Below are 20,257 nucleotides of genomic sequence, written 5' to 3'. Positions count from 1 at the left end.
AAAACTCCACGAGTTTCCATCATGAAGCAATTCCTTGCAAGTGATGCAAAGGACAAAGTGTTTACCAAATGGCGAAGTTTAAAGCTTCTCTCTCATGAGTCTATCCACAAATATGTGGACAAGTTTTGGGATTTACATCTCAAGGCTACTATCTTTCAAAAGATAGACTTTACCGAGCAAAAGCAACAATTTTGTGCGGGATTACCCAAAGAGATGCCCGAGTATGTCAACTCTTAACGGCTTGGTTCTATCACTGAAGTAATCCACCACACCATGGTTGCTTCGTGCATCAATTTCTAACAAGGGGCCTACATTTACTTTTGATTAGGTGGGTTTAAGTCACGAACCTTGTTTTTTTCCATGTGGTCAACGAAATGCCCACAATAAATCATACTATGGGCCTTTCAAGGGGAGGAGGTGGTGGGCCCTTTGTTCTCCTCAAAATCCAAGCCTTCAATTCATGGTTGTTGATCCAATGACCGAGAGCTCACAAAGGTTGCGGGTAAAGTTATTCAATCTCTGCTCTACCTCTTTTTGATAGACAATCCATTTACCTTGTTTCCTAGTTTCATATACTTTGGTAAGTACTTGTCTCTTGCTCTTCAAGTCTATGCGTGTGAGCTCATGTGGCATGCATACCCCATATTTAGTCCCATGTAGAGACTTTGTTTGCTTCATGAGTTTTAATCTTCTCGTGATGGACAAGTACATTATTACCTTCGATGCTAACTATGGGGTCTCCAATGTCGAATGAATCTCTCATGGAAGTTTTTTTTTTTTTTTTTTGTCGTTGTCTTAAACAAGCCTTAGGGAGTTAGGCATACATTTGATTTTTGTACGTGAGTATCGATCGAGCAATTACAAATTTTCTTTATATTTTAGTTTGTAAACGAGTCCTTTCATTTAAGAGCTTCAAATGGGTCCATTACATTGAATTGTTTGAGAATGCCAAAATTACCCTTTACCTTGTTAAAATGGAGAAGTAGATGATAATCTTTGACATCTCCAATGTCAATGGATGGTATGGATTTCTTACTCCTTTGCAAAGTTTTAAAGATTGGTACATACAAATCACTTTCTATCTGAGTTCCGCCTCTTAGCCATCCTTAAATCAAGCCTCATACTCTAATGATCTTTGTCCTTCTTGTCCAATGTTAAAGTTGTTCCCCATCGCAACAAGGAAGGGGGACAAGTGAGGGAATCTAGTATCTAATTTATTTTATTAATATAGAGTCAGAATGTAAGAGCTGCGTCCCACTATGTATGAGGGATATTAGTGAATTTACAATTATATATATGTCAAACTACCTTTTGTACTTTGGGTAATTTTGGGTAAACCATGGGCTGCACTACTTTTTCCTTCCTCAATAAGTAGTGTTAGTTCACTTTTCCACATTTCACTCCTTCAATTTAGGAGCTTGAAAAGAAATGTTGAATTTTCATTCGTTACACAAATAAAGCCAATATTAAGAGCATCACGAAGTCTAAGGAGGATGTTCCCTATACTGCACTAAAGCAAAGGAAAGTGAGTTTGACTTTTTGGCTTTCTAAAAGACGCCTTAGTATTGAGTTGGGTTAGGCATACTTTCATTGTTTTAAGTGTGCCGCGATGGAGATTTACCTTAACAATGTTATTTTCATTTTAAAATATTAAATGAATCTTTCTATTTCACCTTTCATTTCACATCCTTACACGACTTGACTTGACTTGCAATCTATTCTTTTAGAATGCTGAAGTGAAGCTTCACCTTGCATAATTCTAGTAAATTCTATACATATACATACATACACACATACATATATTTATTTATTTCACACACACACACACACACACATATACACACACAAAATGAGCAAACCATGCTAAAGGGAAGAAAAAATGGTGAAGTATGTGAGAACTTAGTTCAAAAATCTTGCAAATTCAAAAATTCAACTATTATTTCCGGTTTGCTTCTTTGCAAGGAGGAAACTCAGCCCCTTAATAAAAGAGATATTTTTGAACAATGCTTTACCTTATATAATTCTAGATAAACTCAACCTAATGATTTTATCATTTTCTTGTTATTTTAGAAAACCACCGTGACCCTTTTACTTGTTTATACCAACATCTATTTAATCTCGTTAACACCACTCATACACAGTGGGACTCGGCTCTAACTAGTTTGCAAAGAATATGCTCTTTGCAAATCTGTTGCTGAGAAAAGAGAGAGAGAGAGAGAGAGAGAGAGAGAATGTCATGCAACCTAGTCTGGTCTCGTCTCGTTGGTATAAAAAAGGGTGGTCATGTCACATGGTAAACTAACTTTGGGGCACATGAGGGCTGCTCGAAAAGGACAAAAGCTCCAGCTTGGCTGCCGAAGTGCAGGCATCGCAACCTGCACGCGCGACCACCACCCCCCAAGTGTCCAACCCCTTGCGCCCCCAAGAGGCCAGGCTACCCTCTGATCTTTCTTCCTCCGTCTTGTCCAGATCCCGGATCGCACCATGACTGTCGCTGCCGACTTCACGAGACTTGCCTCCAACACTGGTGGCCGCATTGTCAAATCGGACGTTTCTTCGGCTGTCAAGAGGTTTGCCTCGCGTCTTTTTACGTTCTCGTGTGTGCCTCTACCTGTGCGGGCCTCTTAGGAAACGGCAGTATTAACGTGCATTTTCTGTTGAGCACATTCTCTTGCGGCACACCCACCCAGAGAGAGAGAGAGAGAGAGAGAGAGAGAGAGAGAGAGAGAGAGAGAGAGAGAGATTCTTTTCAGTGTTTTGGAGTGGAGCATTGTAATGTAAATTATGTTAGTGTGGCTTCTGCCATGTTTCTGCTCTTTATCAACATGCTTGGCTGTGTGGGGGGATCTGTTTTCTGATGTTATTTCGGTGTGCTTGGCTGATCTTTCCATGTCAATGCACTCAAGCTCTCCTGCTGATGTTAGCTATCTGTAGTACCGACATGTTTTTTCCTTCATCAACCGTGCTGGTCTGTGATTTGTCACTAAGTGCCTTAAAATCAGTTATCGCCTTATTTATGTGTTCTTGGGCCATTTTGAACCCTGCAGTTATGAAGAGTATCATACCTGCTATGGTGGAGATGAGTCTGCCCGCAAGTCAAAATATGCTGATATGGTGGGTTCTTGTTTCTTGTCTTGGATTAACGTGTGTGGCAGGCTATTGGGCTAAATAAGGAGTTGCATGATTAGTTCCGCTAAGTTTTTTGTTTACAACTTTTAGAATAATTCAAATTCATGTCCATGCAGGTAAACAAATATTACGACCTTGCAACCAGTTTTTATGAATATGGTTGGGGTCAGTCATTTCACTTTGCACACAGGTAGGCCAGAGTATTTTGATGTCAATTCAGCAGTTCAGAATAATGGTGAAAGGAGGAACAAAGAACTCGTACTCTTTTCTTACAGGTTGACAACTGAGAGTTTGCAAGAAAGCATAAAGAGACATGAGCACTTTCTAGCACTCCGTCTCAAGTTAGAATCAGGAATGAAGGTAGATAACCTCTATTTACCAATAAGACTTTGTTTCCTTCTCTTGTTATGTGGTACGTGGACAAGTTGACAAAGTAAACATTCAGGCCTTCAAATATGTCAGCTTGCAAGGGCCGTAGTGACTTTTAAAGAGGGTCTCCTACTCTTGCTTCGTTTAAAGTAAAAAAAGGGATTATCTGCTTTAATCTGAGTTGCAACCATGAGATGCAGCCTAGAATGCCCCCATCTAGTGATTACATATCTCCAACACACTACTAATGAGGTACAACAACAGCTCACTGTACCAACAATTTGTGGCAACTTGTGCAGATCTGAGGTTTACCAAACTATGAGCGAACTTTTCCGAGCAAAGAAAATACCAAGCGAGCCATACATCTAACCAATGAAAAGATTGATTAAAAAACATGACTTGTCCATAGGCTTGTCACAAAATGATGACGTGGCAAAACTACCCGGACACACAGGCACACGCGGTTGACAGGTTGTATTGACAGCATGCCACTTGGCAGCAGTACAGAATCTCGCAAAAAGCGTTGGCAGGTTGACGTGGCAGATTGTAAGGATTTTCGCTTTTCACGCTGGCTGTTGATGTGGCAGGGTTGTATGGATTTTCGCAATTTGCGCTGATGCTTTTTGACAGTTTTTGAAGACCGGTTGCTTTTGAGTTTAACTGCTTTTGGGGCTTTGCTTTTGGCATCCCTTATAAGAATAAAAAGGGCCCAAGGGCTTCACTCTCCAGAGCATTTGGACGCAAAGTCTGAGAGTTGAGGACCCGCGGGAATTGTATTATGATCAAGAACTAATATAAAAGAAATACCGAAAGGGACGCCAGTCTTTGGGGCCAATCTCTTTGGGCACGGAACTACGTCGGGCCATGTCGACTCAAGTTTTAAAGTTGTGAAGTATTTTAAGTGATTCTCTCGTGTGTCGTGTTGGATTCTTGACCTGCGGTGCCCAAGTCCTGTGACAGTGGTATTGGCGTGTGCTTTTCTCAAAGCATACCTGTCGTATCAAAGAGCAGACAGGGCACTTGGACACAAATTTGGAAATTTTTATTGAAGCATCTTCGTGTCCCGACCTCGGACTTATTAGCCACCGGTCTTCTCTCTCATTTCTTCCGTTATTGTCGTTTCTGCTACTATGATCTCTAAAGTTTAAAAGTTTAAACTATGAATAATGATACTAACCTCTTCTATGTGTAATCGAAATAGGTCGGGAGTATTGGAAAGTTATGGTGCAGCGGATAGCAAAGTACGGCACTAGCTATGTGCCGCCATCTTCAGAGGCTCTTGTCACAAGACATGCACCGCGTGCCAATAGAAAAGAACAGACTGAACAAACTTTTAGCACTTCAATAACAACTGAAACTGAAAAAGAGAGAGCACACGCAACATGCATCCCTTTCGGTATTTCTTTTATTATAATCTTTGAGCGAAGTACAACTCCCGCGGGTGCTCGCTCTCAGACTCTGCGTCCAGATGCTCTGAGAAGTGAGACCCTTGGGACTTATTTATTGATCCAAGGGATGCCAAAAGAGAGCCCCAAAAGCATGTAAACTCAAAAGCTTCTAACTCAAAAGCATAGGGTCAAAAAAGCAGCCAGCGCTTCTAGCGGTTTTTCGTACAGCTTTGTCAGCGAAAAAAGCGGCGTCCATAGAGTCAGCCACGTCAGCGCGTTTTGCGGCATCCGTACAATCAGTTGTCAGTGCGTTTTGCGGCTCCGTATTGCTTGCCTGCCACGTCAGCGTCCGCCTGTCTGCCACGTCACAATGCCACCTCATCAGACGGTGGGGCGGTAGGACATGCCACGTAGCACTTTGTGACATGCACATCCTCCCATTTCTCATCATCGAGCTCTAGGCCCGGTTCGACCTCGGCCATGGACAAAGTACCTGGTGTCGATGTCACGTGACACATCCAACCTTATGTGTCCGTGGACAAGCTACATCATGTTCAGTCAGTCCAGTCAGTCTAAATTAGAAGTGATCGGGCACTTTTTGTGAGTCTATTCGTAGACCGTGCATGCCCAGTCACTTAGTGTAGATGCATATCCTCTGGTTGCACACAACATGATCATGAGTATTCCCATCAGAATCCATCAGGGGAATTTTCCAGTGCATTTAGCCTATTTTACCTATTTTTGGCATTTTTCACTTATTATTTTTAAGTGACTTTTGTTGGAAAGTAGGTAGGGCAATTTTGCTGAGTTTGTATATAAGCAAACTAGAGCTAGCACTTTCTGGCAGAAGAGGCAGCAGGAGCACCTTGCTCAACAGGCAACTTCTCAGCAAGACCAACCCCCGCGACTACTCTGGCGTTTTCTCCACAGAAGACCTAGCGTTTTTGCATCAGATCAGCCTTGGCAATTTGTGCACAGCAGATCAGCCCTGGCGTCAACACGACACAGCAGATCAGCCTAGCGTTTTGCATTTGCAGAACCACCGGCAAAACAACAGGACAAATTTCAGCCCTAGCGTTTTTGGTTTGCAACCCAACCTCAGCGTTTTTGCAGATCATCGCGACGGAACATCAAGAACCACCAGTGTTTTCAGCTTTCAGCCTTTAGCACTCACAGTTCAAGTCCCGAACCTCACAGATCTCACCTTCCCGTAGCAGATCCTCGCCGCACGGTCAGATCTATCGAAGTTTGCAGTTTCAGCCCGGAAAATGCAGATTTCAGCATCTGCGTTTTCAGCGCGTCGTCGTTGCATCGTCGCCATCGACATCGTCATCGACATAAAGTCAGAATTCAGTAGATACAAGATTTGCAGATTTCAGCCCGTAGCGTTCAGCCCGTCTCGTTGTCATTCTCATCGTTGTCGACATCGTCGGCAAGTCCAAGCATTGTAGAGATTTGTGCAATCATAAGTAGAGCGCTCTTGCCATAGAGAGTGGGGTCTTCGGAGGAGGGTTTACGTCTCTGGTGTCGTATTCTCTTCTCTCTCTATCTCTCAGTCTCATACACTTTCACGCACAGTGTCCATTCACTTTGTTTGTGTTCATAGCATTCTCTCATTAAGAACGGAAGGCTCTACCTCAGAACAAAAGGAACCTTGAGCACAGTTCGGAGCACTCATCTTGAGCAAAGCGCAAACATTCATTCCGCTGCACCTAACATTGGTATCAGAGCTTTGGCAGTGTTCTGTATCACTCAAGGAAAGAACCACAAGAATCACAAGAATTTTTTTTGCTTGTTGCGGTCGCACGAACCCAAGTTCGCTTGGGCGTGTTGATTCTTAATCGTGTTTTTGAAGAGTGACAGGAATCCTAGGAAAGAAGGGCTTGTCCAGCCTCCCCTTGTGTCTCTTTTCACTCATTGAGAGCGGACCGTGCACTTAGTGGCCGGCCAATCTAACGTGAGGTGGGAAAAAGCAACCTTGGTGTGAGCGCAAGGCTGCCAAGGGGTGCGTCGACGGGAAGGAGTAGAACTCGGGTGAAGAGAAGATCCTTCTCAAACGCGGTTTGCAAGCGAAAGAAAACCTCAAGAATCTCAAGAACCTCAAGACCCTCAAGAACCCAAGCACCCAAGACCCTCAAGAACCCAAGTTCCTCGTGAACTTAAGAACCAAAGACCATAGTGCATGGTTGTCACCCGAAGCGGAATGGATACTTCACATACAGGTGATGAGCATGAGAGTGGCGACGAAGAGTTCTCCCCACCAAGAGATTTTTCCGACCCTCCCCCTTCGCTATCTACGCCACGAGTTGTACCAACTTCTATGGAGGCGATGGTAAAGTCGATGTTGGACATGATGGCACAACAACAAGAAACGAATCGAGTTGCGTTGGCACAACTAGCAAGCAAAGCAGAACAACAGGAAGCTAAGGACAGCGAGCGCGACGAAAGAAATGAAAGAATTGCCGCACAACAAGAAGCAAATCGCATGAACATGATGGCCAAACAAGAAGAGACTCGCATTGCTTTGGAACGCGAACGTGACGAACGAAAAGAAAGAAAAGAATAAAGAAAGGTGGAAGCAGTAGCACGAAGCACAGCCTTGGAGGCTGAGCGTGAAGCTCAAAAGGTTGCCTTGGCAGCCGAGCGTGAAGCTCAAAGAGTGGCTTTGGAGATTGAGCGTGAGGCTCAAAGAGAACTACGCACTCAAGAATTGATTCGACAAGTACTTGCCTCTAAATCCGAACTCGCCAAAGATCGTGGGAGTTCCTCAAGTGGCGCAAGCCACGATGCGGATTCCAACCATCCAGTCACAGAGGAGTTGACTTTCAGTAAGTATGATGGTAAGATGGATGCTACGGTTATTCATTCTTGGTTGCATCAATTTAATGCTTATTTTGCGATAACTAAGAAGACGCATGATGATTTGATCGACAATGATCAGCATGATGATTTGGATGATAAAGACAAGCATGGTGATTTGCATGATCAAGATGTGATTTCTCACAAGCATGATGAGTTGTATGAAGAAGATGTGATTGTCCACAAGGATGATGTGTTAGTTGATGCTTTTTCTAGCGAAGCTAACCTCGTTGCAGATTCGGTTAGTCACGAAGAACCAATCTTGGCTCTCGAGCATAGGTCCAGAGAACCATCACAGGAAGTATTATGTGTTCGCATGATTGAAACGCACGCATTGTTCGAGTGTTTCATTCGTGATCGTTTCCTGTATTTTAGTCAGCGTCTTTATGTGATCCCTTTTCCATATTGTACGTTGAGCACGCTTCACTCATGGATGAGCACGAATGTATGTGGATTTTTCATGAAAAGCTGACAAGTATGCATTCAAGGAAGTCACAGTCCATGTCTCTTCCTTGGCATGACACATTTGTAGCAAGAGCACATGAAAGTATGAGCACCAAGCATGGGCATTTCCGTTGTGAATTGCCACAGTTGATTGCTCTCGATCATAAGAGAAAGAATCGATCTCATTGTTTGCGTGTATGTGGTGAACGGTTTGGCATTCCGTCTATTGGTTCATTTACATTCCATGCACAATCTTTAGTGAAGACAAGATTTTTTCCACTCACTTTACATGGAATGTGTATGTTCATGTTTTTGTGTTGGAAGTGGTTTCAGGAATTTTCAGCCATGGAGATTCTTGAAGAAGAAAGAAGCATGACTCTTGACGAAGTTGAAGCATCAAAGGAGCCACAGAAGACTGTGTTGCTTTTGGCGCGGCCCAAAGAAGCAAGCGTTGCAGACCTTTATGAAGTTCAAGTACCGCACGACCCACACCTCAGAGTAGGCTGGCGAAGAGTCCCTTCCACGATTCCGGATGCTATTGACGATCTCCCTCGACGCCATACAGTTCGGTACCAATACCTCACTTTGAAAAGGAGGGGATGTCACGTGACACATCCAACCCTATGCATGTTCAGTTAGTCCAGTCAGTCTAGATTAGAAGTGATCGGGCACTTTTTGTGAGTCTATTCGTAGACCGTGCATGCCCAGTCACTTAGTGTAGATGCATATCCTCTGGTTGCACACAACATGATCATCAGTATTCCCATAAGAATCCATCAGATTCCATCAGGGGAATTTTCCAGTGCATTTAGCCTATTTTACCTATTTTTGGTATTTTTCACTTATTATTTTTAAGTGACTTTTGTTGGAAAGTAGGTAGGGCAATTTTGCCGAGTTTGTATATAAGCAAATTAGAGCTAGCACTTTCTGGCAAAAGAGGCAGTAGGAGCACCTTGCTCAACAGACAACTTCTCAGCAAGACCAACCTCCGCGACTACTCTTGCGTTTTCTCCACAGAAGACCTAGCGTTTTTGCATCAGATCAGCCTTGGTGATTTGTGCACAGTAGATCAGCCTTGACGTCAACACGACACAGCAGGTCAGCCTAGCGTTTTGCGTTTGCAGAACCACCGGCGACAACAGGACAAATTTCAGCCCTAGTGTTTTTGGTTTGCAACCCAACCTCAGCGTTTTTGCAGATCATCGCGACGGAACATCAAGAACCACCAGCGTTTTCAGTTTTCAGTCTTTAGCACTCGCAGATCAAGTCTCGAACCTCGCAGATCTCACCTTCCCGCAGCAGATCCTCGTCGCACGGTCAGATCCATCGAAGTTTGCAGTTTCAGCCTAGAAAACGCAGATTTCAGTCAGCATCTGCGTTTTCAGCATGTCGTCGTCGCATCGTCGCCATCGACATCGTCATCGACATAGAGGCAGAATTCAACAGATACAAGATTTGCAGATTTCAGCCCTTAGCGTTTTCAGATTTCAACCCATCTCGTCGTCGTCCTCATCGTCGTCGACATCATCGGCAAGTCCAAACATTGTAGACATTTGTGCAATCATAAGTAGACCGCTCTCGCCATAGAGAGTGGGGCCTTCGGAGGAGGGTTTTACGTCTCTTGTGTCGTATTCTCTTCTCTCTCTATCTCTCAGTCTCATACATTTTCACGCACAGTGTCTATTCACTTTGTTTGTGTTCATAGCATTCTCTCATTAAGAACGGAAGGCTCTACCTTCCATAAGAACAAAAGGAACCTTGAGCACAGTTCGGAGCACTCATCTTGAGCAAAGCGCAAGCATTCATTCGGCTGCACCTAACAGTCGGTGCCTCTGTATCTCTACCTGTTTGAGGAGCCTCTTGCTCCATCGCCCACTGTGTAAAAGGATCTGTCTGTTTACTTGTACTCTTGCAAAGCATTTTCAAATTTGCGTTGACAAAAACAAGATCATTTTCCTTCTCTACTCCAAGCCGATTTCTCTTCTTGGAAGCAATATGGCTAAAGGTACTCCACAATTGCTCCAAGCATGAAGTACTAACTGAGTGGCTGAGAATGCGGATCGTCAATCTTTGAAGCTCAGGGCCATCATAGCCATAGTCCTCCCACCGTAGCACTGGACCTATCTTCGTGCGATCAATCTGAGCATCTCAACTGCCAAATGACCCTGCATCTCTCCGTACTATCTCAACTAATCTCTGACAATGCGTCACCCATCTCTGTTTAGAACCATCTTGTTTAAGATCTCCGTAAATTGGTTCATGACTTCTTTGTCTGTCTCTTGTCTTGCACCTTGGAACTCTGGATCCACCATGTATGTTGCCTCCTGTAAAGAAGAGGCATTTGGAGGCATATGAATTCCACCTCGAGCCGCAAAGCTCATATCGCTCTGCATTCAGCTCAAGCTGTGCAAGCTGCTTGATCATGCAGTCCATTGCCTCATAAACCTTGCCTATGCAAGGGTCCATGCCATCCATAACCCGAAGCAAATGAACCACCGGTTTTACCTGTGCGTCTAGACGCTTGAGCTCCTTCCAGAACTCAAGATCCTCTTCCTTCTCCTTGCATAGAATCCCTGCAATTGTCTTTGCATAAGGGGAGGTGGTAAACTCATCAGTGATGAAGACCTGTCGGACCGCATTTTGATATTCAGACAACTTGTTCACAAGGAGAAAGTTGAATGCGAAGCAGGTGTTTGAGTACTTTAGAAGCACTCTGCTGCCCGACCTCTTGAGGTACTCGCACCAAATGAAGTTGTGACTTGGACACTCCAAGTGAAGAATCAACCGCGACAGCACCAAATAACCACTTCAAAACAAGTCACAGATCACAATAGATTTACACTGGCCCGACGGAGTTCCGTGCTTAGAGATATTGGCCCCAAAGACTGGCGCCCCTTTCGGTATTTCTTTTTATATTAATCAAATCAAAGTACAAGAGAGTGGCTAGGGTTTCACTCTCAGACTCTGCGTCCAGATGCCTTGAGAAGTGAGGCCCTCACCACTAATTTAAAGGTTACAAGGGATGCCCAAAAGCAGAGCCCCAAAAGCTTCAAATCAAAAACAATTGCTCTCTCTCTCTCTCTCTCTCTCTCTCTCTCTCTCTCTCTCTGTCATAGAGAGTCAAAACTTGAAACAAAAGCATTCTCTCTCTTTCTCATATTGTAGAGAAAAAGCAAAATTTGCGTCGCTCATCATTTTCATTTTTAATAGCCTCCGCGATTTCCGGAAATTAGGGTTTGCAGGAATTTTAGGGTTTTTGGCAGAAATTAGGGTTTTTGCTTTTCGCCACGTCATCACTTTGTGACAATTCTAGCTTGTCGATGTCTTTTAGAAGGTTGTTCAATCAGTGTGCCATGCAAAAGTGTGCACTGTCACATGTGGATAGTGGCCCTTATAATGGCTGCCGTTGCTTTATTTGATGCTTGCCCATCTGTGCCATCACATGTTGCTCATCGATCGTTTCTATGGCCGCTGTCCACTATGAAGTGAGGACATCGATGGACTTGCCACTCTCGGTGGAATGATGAGAGTGCAACAAAGTACATCTCTCCACTCGAGTATGCGACGAGGCCTTGGATAGATCTCTTTCTTGTATCGCTCCACCTGTCGGCAATGAGGGAAACGCCATGTTTTTCTTAAAGCCGTTGAATATTGAGTGTTGCTTGCTCCACGATCGCCTTCTCTCGATTGAGAAAAATGGTTCGGAGAGCTGTCACAAATTGCTACGTGTCAAGCCAGTGAAGACCCGAGCCAACTTGCAAGTCCCAGCTAAGGGGCCTAAACCCTAAGAAGCAGAAGAAGTTGAAGTTCCCACCAACTTATGGGACCCCGTCCGATGGGACCCAAGTGACGCAAAGGATATAAAATAAAGCAAGATCCACTTTGCGGAGAGAGTTAATGACGTGGTAGAACTGTACGGAAAACCCGGATTCTGCGTTGACATGATGACGTGGTAAGAGTGTACAGATTTTCGCATTTTGCATTGACTGATGACGTGGCAATTGTATGGATGTCTGTAAATCACACTGGCAGCTTTTTGAACCAATTGCTTTTGAGTTTTGAAGCTTTTCACTGTAACTGCTTTATATGGCCAAGGGTCTTTAAATAAGTGCAGAGGGCTCATTCTCTGGCACGCTTCAGTGAGAAGGTGCAAAGCGCGAGTACCGGCATTGTATTGAGTACAAGTAATATAAAGAAATATTGAAAGGGGCGCCCTCGGCTCACACAATATGAACTCATGGAGATGGAGTGTCGACAGCAGGTTGACGAGTGCGCAAAGCAGATGCTTCAGTTTGCCAAGGATCCCTAGTGTGCAAAATTTTTGACCCAGCAGTCGATGGCTAAAGTGCATACCCAGTGGCAAAAAGCCATCGAGCCACCAATCAAACCGGCAATCAAGAAACCTCCTACTCCGAGGATCTTCATTGAAGAAGAACTCCATGATGTGGTCCAGACCCAAATCAATCAACTTTTGGACACGAAGAAGCCATCAACGAAGCAATTGAAGAAGCGCAAGAAGGGGACTGACTACCCCGGCTACTTGGGTTGTCAATCTTCTTTTGCATTTGCACTAAATCATAAGAAGCATGTGCGTTTTGAAGGACTACCCAGTTCTTCTTCCTCTTCTTCTGACAGTTCTTCTAGTTCTTCCTCTTCTAACTCGAGCGAGGAGGACAGAAAGGGCAAGAAGCGAAGCAAGAAACAAAGCTTTGGAAAGAACAAGAAAAAGGCAAAGAAGATCAAATTCCGACTAGTTTCTGATAGTTCTACAGAGGAGTCTGTAACAGACTTGGACACTCCAAGTCAAGAATCAATCACGACAACACCAAATAACCACTTCAAAACAATTCACAGATCACAATAGATTTGCACTGGCCCGGCGGAGTTCCGTGCCTAGAGATATTGGCCCCAAAGATTGGCGCCCCTTTCGGTATTTCTTTATGTATTAAATCAATGTCAAAATACAAGAGAGCGGTTAGGGTTTCGCTCTCAGACTCTTCATCCAGATGCCCTGCAGAGTGAGCCTTCACCGCTTATTTAAAGTTTACAAGGGATGCCCAAAAAGCAGAGCCCCAAAAGCTTCCAAATCAAAAGCTAAAAATTCTCTCTCTCTCTCTCTCTCTCTCTCTCTCTCACAAGAGAGTTTTCATAAAATAAAGCAAGTAATCTCTCTCTCTCTCTCTCTCTCTCTCTCTCTCTCTCTCTCTCTCTCTCCCCCCTTGCCAAAGCGTAGAGAAAAAGCAACAATATTGTGTTCGCTCAAAAAGCTGCAAATCAGCCCCGTAAAATCTAGAAATCCGTGCTGCTTGCCACGTGGCATTTCAATCGCCAGCAGTTAGGGTTAGGGTTTCCAAAAATTAGGGTTTTTGCAGATTAGGGTTTTTGGCAGAAATTAGGGTTTGCAGGTTTGGCAAAAATTAGGGTTTTTGCTCTCGGTAGCCACGTCATCACTTTGTGACATATTCCCCTCTTGAAAGCTTGTAATCGCCCTCACTTACGCCTGAAACCGTCTTAGCAGACACTGACTGTTAGTACCTACGTACTAGGAACACACATCTAGCACATGTACTAAATCGACAGTCACATCACAAGACATCACAGGACATCACTCGACATCACATGACATTCAACATTCATTCGAATCTTAGACCATGATTTATCGGCAATGTAGCTAGCAATCGCATCTAGATTCAATCAGGACCTCACCGATGTTTGATTGACTAACCCCTATTGCAACCATGTCTATTGGAGATCAATCAGACCAAAATGCTGCAGTCATTTCGTCGATCAGTTCCTGCACTTAAAAGAAGTCAAGAACAAATCGGTATCATAATCAGGAATTCCATTTCATGAAGTCATCCAGCAGAATACTGTCAGCTCTCAATATCCCTGAAGCTCAAAGAGACATCAATGACTTTAGTATCAAAATCGAGGCATCTGTTGACAAAGGAGCTGAGTGACTTCCCTTTTGTGCATCCCACTGCACCAGATATCCGGCCAAGCTGAATTCTGGGTTCCATTTGGAGAAGACTATGCTAAACCAAAAGCATCGAGGTAAAGTTTCACATCTGAGGAGTATCTAGGTCCTCCTCCTCCATCCACTTGGCATCAAATGCAGGATAGTTCTTGAACTTAACTAAGAACCGCCTTTGGACTTACCTTTCTTCGTATCCTTATGTGCCAAAATCTGTTCAAGAACAAGGATCTCCTCGTTTTCTTCCACTTCGGGTTGCTCATCAGGCTCCCCATCATCAGGCACATCACCCTTAAAAGGTTTCAAGAGACACATAAAATGCATTGTGAATCCTCCAAGTATCTGGCAGTTTCAATCGGAAGGAGACATCATTTATCTTTTCAATGATCTGGAAAGGTCGGTAGTATCACATACTAAGCTTTGGAAAAAGCCTCTCCTTTCCCTTTTCCTTTCTCAGGCCTGCCTTCTCAAAAGGTAAGAGCACCCAATCATCCTCCTTCAATTTCAAGTCGCGATGATGGCGATCCGTTGCCTTTTTCTGTCGTTCTTGAGACTTTTGCAAAGTCTCGCGAACCTTGGCAAAAGCGGTATCTAAGTCTTGCATATATTCATCCGCTTCAAAAATCTTATCTTTCGTGCTCAGGAAGGGTGGAACCTTCGCAGCATCTTCAACAATCTCAAATGGCGCCTTCCTCGTCGAAGAGTGTATCGTGTTATTGTAGGAAAATTCAACCAAAGGTAGATACTTTTCCCATTGAGTCTTCTGATATGAGATATAAGACTTCCATAAATCTAGAACCACTGAATTTGCAATCTCAGATTGCCCATCAGTCTGCGGGTGGAACGATGACGAGAACTGCAACCGCGTGCTAATGTTCTCTCAAATTGCCTTTCAAAACAAACTCGTAAATCTGGGGTCTCTGTCGGAGATAATCGTCTCAGGCATGCTATGTAATCTGAAGATCTGGGCCACAAACAGTCTCGCTAAGTGATCCGGCTTGACTGTTTTCTTCACTGGAATGAAATGAGCCTGTTTGCTAAATCTGTTCATAACAGTCCAGATACCATCGTGACCACTCTGTGTTCTCGGGAGAGCAAAAATGAAATCCATTGCAATACTTTTCCAGGGGCGGGTGGGTATGGGTAAAGGCTGTAACAATCCTTGTGCCTTATGTCTCTCAAACTTGACCTTCTCGCATACTAAGCAACTGCGCACAAACTCTTTCACATCCTTTTTGAGTCTCGGCCAAAAGAAGTATCTCTCTACCCCTTTCATGGTGGTAGCAATGCCACGGTGACCTGTAAAAGGTGGACAGTTGCATTCAGTCATAACCTTTTTGCTCAACGGCTGTGTAACGCACAACATGGTTTTTCTCATCAAGTAGCCTTCCCGAATGGAGTATCTTGCTACTCTCTCCCCATCCCGTATCCGTGTGAAAATGTCTGCAAAATCTGTGCCTGTGGCATACTGGTCGACTGTAACAGACTTGGACACTCCAAGTCAAGAATCAACCGCGACAACACCAAATAACCACTTCAAAACAATTCACAGATCACAATAGATTTGCACTGGCCCGACGGAGTTCCGTGCCTAGAGATATTGGCCCCAAAGGCTGGCGCCCCTTTCGGTATTTCTTTTTGTATTAATCAATCATCAAAGTACAAGAGAGCGGTTAGGGTTTGACTCTCAGACTCTGTGTCCAGATGCTCTGAGAAGTGAGGCCCTCACGACTAATTTAAAGGTGTAAGGGATGCCCAAAAGCAGAGCCCCAAAAGCTTTTAAAATAAAAAGCATCAGTTCTCTCTCTCTCTTAGAGAGTCTTTTTCTCTTTTTTTTAATAAAAAAAAGCAAAATTCGCGTCGCTCATTATTTTCAAATTTTTTTTTTCAACCTCCGCGATTTTCGAAAATTAGGGTTTTTGGCAAAAATTAGGGTCTGCAAGAATTTTAGGGTTTATGTTGTTCGCCACGTCATCACTTTGTGACATACCCCCCTCTTGAAAGCATTGTAATCGACCGCGATTACACCTGCAAAACCGACAAAAGCCATAAACCGTCTTAGCAGACACTGACTGTTAGTACCTACGTACTAGGAACACACATCTAGCACATGTACAAAATCGACAGTCACATCACAGGACATCACTAGACATCACAGGACATCACATGACATTCAACATTCATTCGGATCTTAGACCATGATTTATCGGCAATGTAGCTAGCAATCACATCTAGGTCCAATCGGGACCTCATCGATGTCCAATTGACTAACCCCTATTGCAACCATGTCTATTCGAGATCAATCAGACCAAAATGCTGCAGTCATTTCGGCTATCAGTTCCTCCACTCACAAGAAGTCAAGAACAAATCAGTATCATTATCAGGAATTCCATTTCATAAAGTCATCCAGCAGAATACTGTCAGCTCTCAGTATCCCTGAAGCTCAAAGAGACATCAGTGACTTTAGTATCAAAATCGAGGCATCTGTTGACAAGGGAGCGGAGTGACTCCCCTCTTGTGCATCCCACTGCACCAGATCTCCGGCCAAGCTGAGTTTCTGGGTTCCGTTTGGAGTAGACTATGCTAAACCAAAACATCGAGGTAAAGTGTCACAATCCGAGGAGTATCTGCTAGGTCCTCCTCCTCCATCCACTTCGCATCAAATGCAGGAAAGTTCTTGAACTTAACCAAGAATCGCCTTCGGACTTTACCTTTCTTCGTATCATTATGTGCCAAAATCTGTTCAGGAACAAGGATCTCCTCGTTTTCTTCCACTTCGGGTTGCTCATCAAGCACATCACCCTTAACAGGGTTCAAGAGACTCACATGCAATGCATTGTGAATCCTCCAAGTATGTGGCAGTTTCAATCGGAAGGAGACATCATTTATCTTTTCAGTAATCTGGAAAGGTCCGTAGCATCCCATACTAAGCTTTGGAAAAAGCCTCTCCTTTCCCTTTTTCTTTCGTAGGCGTGCCTTCTCAAAAGTAAGAGCTCCCAATCATCCTCCTTCAGTTTCAAGTCGTGATGATGGCGATCCGCTGCTTTTTTCTATCGTTCTTGAGACTCCTGCAAAGTCTCGCGAACCTTGGGAAAAGCCGTATCCAAATCTCACGAATACTCATCCGCTTCAAATATCTAATCTTTCGTGCTCAGGAAGGATGGAACCTTCGCATCACTTTCAACAATCTCACATGGCGTCTTCCCCGTCGAAGAGTGTATCGTGTTACTATAGGCAAATTCCACCAAAGGTAAGTTCTTTTCCCATTGAGTCTTCTGATCCGAGATACAAGACTTCAATAAATCTAAAATCACTGAATTGGCAATCTCAGATTGCCCGTCAGTCTGCAAGTGGAACGATGACGAGAACTGCAACTGCGTGCCAATGTTCTGTCAAATTGCCTTCCAACACAAACTCATAAATCTGGGGTCTCTGTTGGAGACAATCGTCTCATACGTGCCATGTAATCGGAAAATCATCGTGATCATTCTGTGTTCTGGGGAGATCAATAATGAAATCCATTGCAATACTTTCCCAGGGGTGGGTGGGTATGGGTAAAGGCTGTAACAATCCCTGTGCCTTATGCGTGTCAAACTTGACCTTCGGGCATACCAAGCAACTGTGCACAAACTCTTCCACATCCTTTTTGAGTCTCGGCCCAAAGAAGTATCTCTCTACCCCTTCATGGTGGTAGCAATGCCGCGGTGACCCGTAAAAGGTGGACAGTGGCATTCAGTCATAACTTTATCCCTCAACGGTTGTGTAACGCACAACATAGTCTTTTTCATCAAGTAGCCTTCCCGAGGGAGTATCCAGCTACCGTCTCCCCATCCCGTATCCGTATGAAAATATTTGCAAAATCTGTATCTGTGGCATACTGATCGACCATATCCTCGAAGCTCCTATGATGTATCGCAGAAGCAGCCTGAACCAACGGTTTTCGAGACAAAGCATCTGCCACCACATTCTTCTGTCCCTGCACATGGACAATCTGGAAGTGGAACTGTGACAAGATGTTCGCCCACCGCATCTGCTTTTCCGAAAACTACTCTGTGAGAAGAAGTAGCGCAAACTCTGATGGTCTGTAAAGACTGTAAAATCTGCTCCGAGTAGGTAATGCCGCCTTTGAGTAAGAGCATGGATAACCGCCAAATGCTCTTTCTCATAGATCTGTGCTGTCATCTCCGGCCTAGAGAACAAACGGCTCTCGTGAGCTATGACATGGCCTTCTTGCATCAAGACCGCACCCAAACTACGACCACAAGCATCACAATATACTTCAAATGACTTTTGCAAGTCCGGCGAAGTCAAAATAGGTCCCGTAGTCAATTTCTCTTTCAATGTCCGAAAGGCAGTCACCTCTGTGGGTCCCCACGAGAAAGGTACTCCTTTCTGTGTCAAGGTATGCAAAGGGGAAGCAACCTCTGCAAACTTTCGTATGAACCGCCTGTAGTACGAACACAGTCCCAAGAAGCTTCTAACTTCATGGACATTCCTCAAATCGGGCCAATCACGGATAGTCTCTATGTTGGCCGGGTCCATTTGCACTCCTGCTGTGTTGACACAATGTGTCCCAAAAAGTGTATCTCTGGTAGGAAAAAAATCACTTTTCTTTGCATTAATCACTAACGTGTGATATCGTAATGCCTGAAAGACTTGAATCAGATGATCTCTGTGTTCTGCCTCATTCTTGGAGAAAACAATGATGTCGTCAAAGAAAGTGCCAACAAATAGCCTGTACTCTCGAAAAATCCTATCCATCATCCGGTTAAATGTCGCAGGAGCATTGGTTAAGCCAAAAGGCATCACCAAAAACTCAAATAATCCAAAAGTCGTCCGAAAAGCTGTCTTGTAGACGTCTCTCGGTGCTGTCCTGATCTGATGATATCATCCACTCTTCAAGTCAATCCTGCTAAAGCACGAGGATCCCTGTAACCTGTCGAGTATATCATCGATCCTAGGAATCAGAAATCTGTTCTTGATGGTGATTTTGTTGAGAGCTCTATAATCGATGCACATTCTCCAAGATCTGTCTTTCTTCAAAACCAACAACACTGGAGAGCAATACGGTGAAGTACTAGGCTGGACAAGACCCTTTTCCAAGAGGTCTTTCACTGGGTTCATAATCTTTTCATTTTGTACTCGGCTCACACGGTAAGGTGGCCGATTCGGTGGCGTGCTTTCAGGTATCAGATCAATGGTTTGATCTTTAGGCCCTCTGAAAAGCAATCGGCATGAGTGTGGAGAAAAATCTTGGCGTTCTTTTGATCAGGTCAAAACATATTCAACCTTTATCCAGCGTTCAGTTCCCAAAAGAACGAGTAAGAAACTGAAGTTCATCAAGTACAATCTCTAAGCCCTTCATTTATCAAAGTCGTATTCTCGGCCCGGTAGTCAACCACGGCGTAGTTCTTGTGGTACCAAGGGATTCTGAGTAGAACGTCACTCGCGTGCCCTGAACACCCCTGTCATTGCAAACGAAGTTTGCCAATGCTCGGTGTAATGGCAAATCCCATCCGTGTGCCAGTCGAACTACCTCCGCCTGTGGCGTCAGTTTGTCGGGCGTAATTCCAAATCAAGCCGCCAACTCCAAGTGAAAAGAAGTTGGCCTTGGCTCCTTCAAAAGAGCTTCCTGATCCTTCACTTTGCCCCAAAAGCGGCAAAGTTTGTACTTTCATTCATTAGATTCGGTGCAGGTCCCATGCCATGTGGTACCAATTCTGCTTTTCTATCTGCCTTTTCTGCCACATTCCTCAGCTGCTCTTGAACTCTCAGGCCTCTCGTCGTCTGTATCATTTTGTTCTTTCTGTGCCTTTTTAGGGCACTTCGCGGAGATATGTCCATGTTCCTCGCGTCCTAAGCACTTCCCCTCTCTGATGAAGCGAGCTCTCTCCTCAGGAGTAAACTTGGGTCGTGCATCATTTTTCTCTGGGTTCCTCTTTTTCTTTGTACTTTCATTCCCAGAAGTCTGTTCGGCTCGTTGCGTCATGGCCTCATCTGTGGGGTAAGTCAGACTGCCAGAGTGAATGGCAAAGCCCCGCTTCACATGACTCATCAACTCCTGAATAGAAGCTGACTTCTCTTCCAAGCAGTG

General features: G+C 44.2%; 1 protein-coding gene across 1 annotated transcript in view; it reads left to right on the top strand.

The window, feature by feature from the left end:
* Positions 1-2,298: 2,298 nt before the first annotated feature.
* The window catches only part of SMT1 (sterol methyltransferase 1), a 117,074-nt gene continuing 99,115 nt past the window's right edge, over positions 2,299-20,257 (top strand). Inside the window, exons 1-4 of the mRNA XM_086515054.1 lie at positions 2,299-2,570; positions 3,048-3,114; positions 3,246-3,319; positions 3,405-3,489. Coding sequence (XP_086371180.1) covers positions 2,485-2,570; positions 3,048-3,114; positions 3,246-3,319; positions 3,405-3,489 — 312 coding nt within the window. The 5' untranslated portion in view covers positions 2,299-2,484. The remainder of the gene's footprint in view (positions 2,571-3,047; positions 3,115-3,245; positions 3,320-3,404; positions 3,490-20,257) is intronic.

Source organism: Adiantum capillus-veneris, chromosome 6 (assembly GCF_014529385.1).
Source record: "Adiantum capillus-veneris isolate H3 chromosome 6, ASM1452938v2, whole genome shotgun sequence".
NCBI classification, from domain to species: domain Eukaryota; kingdom Viridiplantae; phylum Streptophyta; class Polypodiopsida; order Polypodiales; family Pteridaceae; genus Adiantum; species Adiantum capillus-veneris.
Note: the sequence above shows the minus strand (reverse complement) of the source record. Positions and strands in the feature narration are given on the sequence as shown.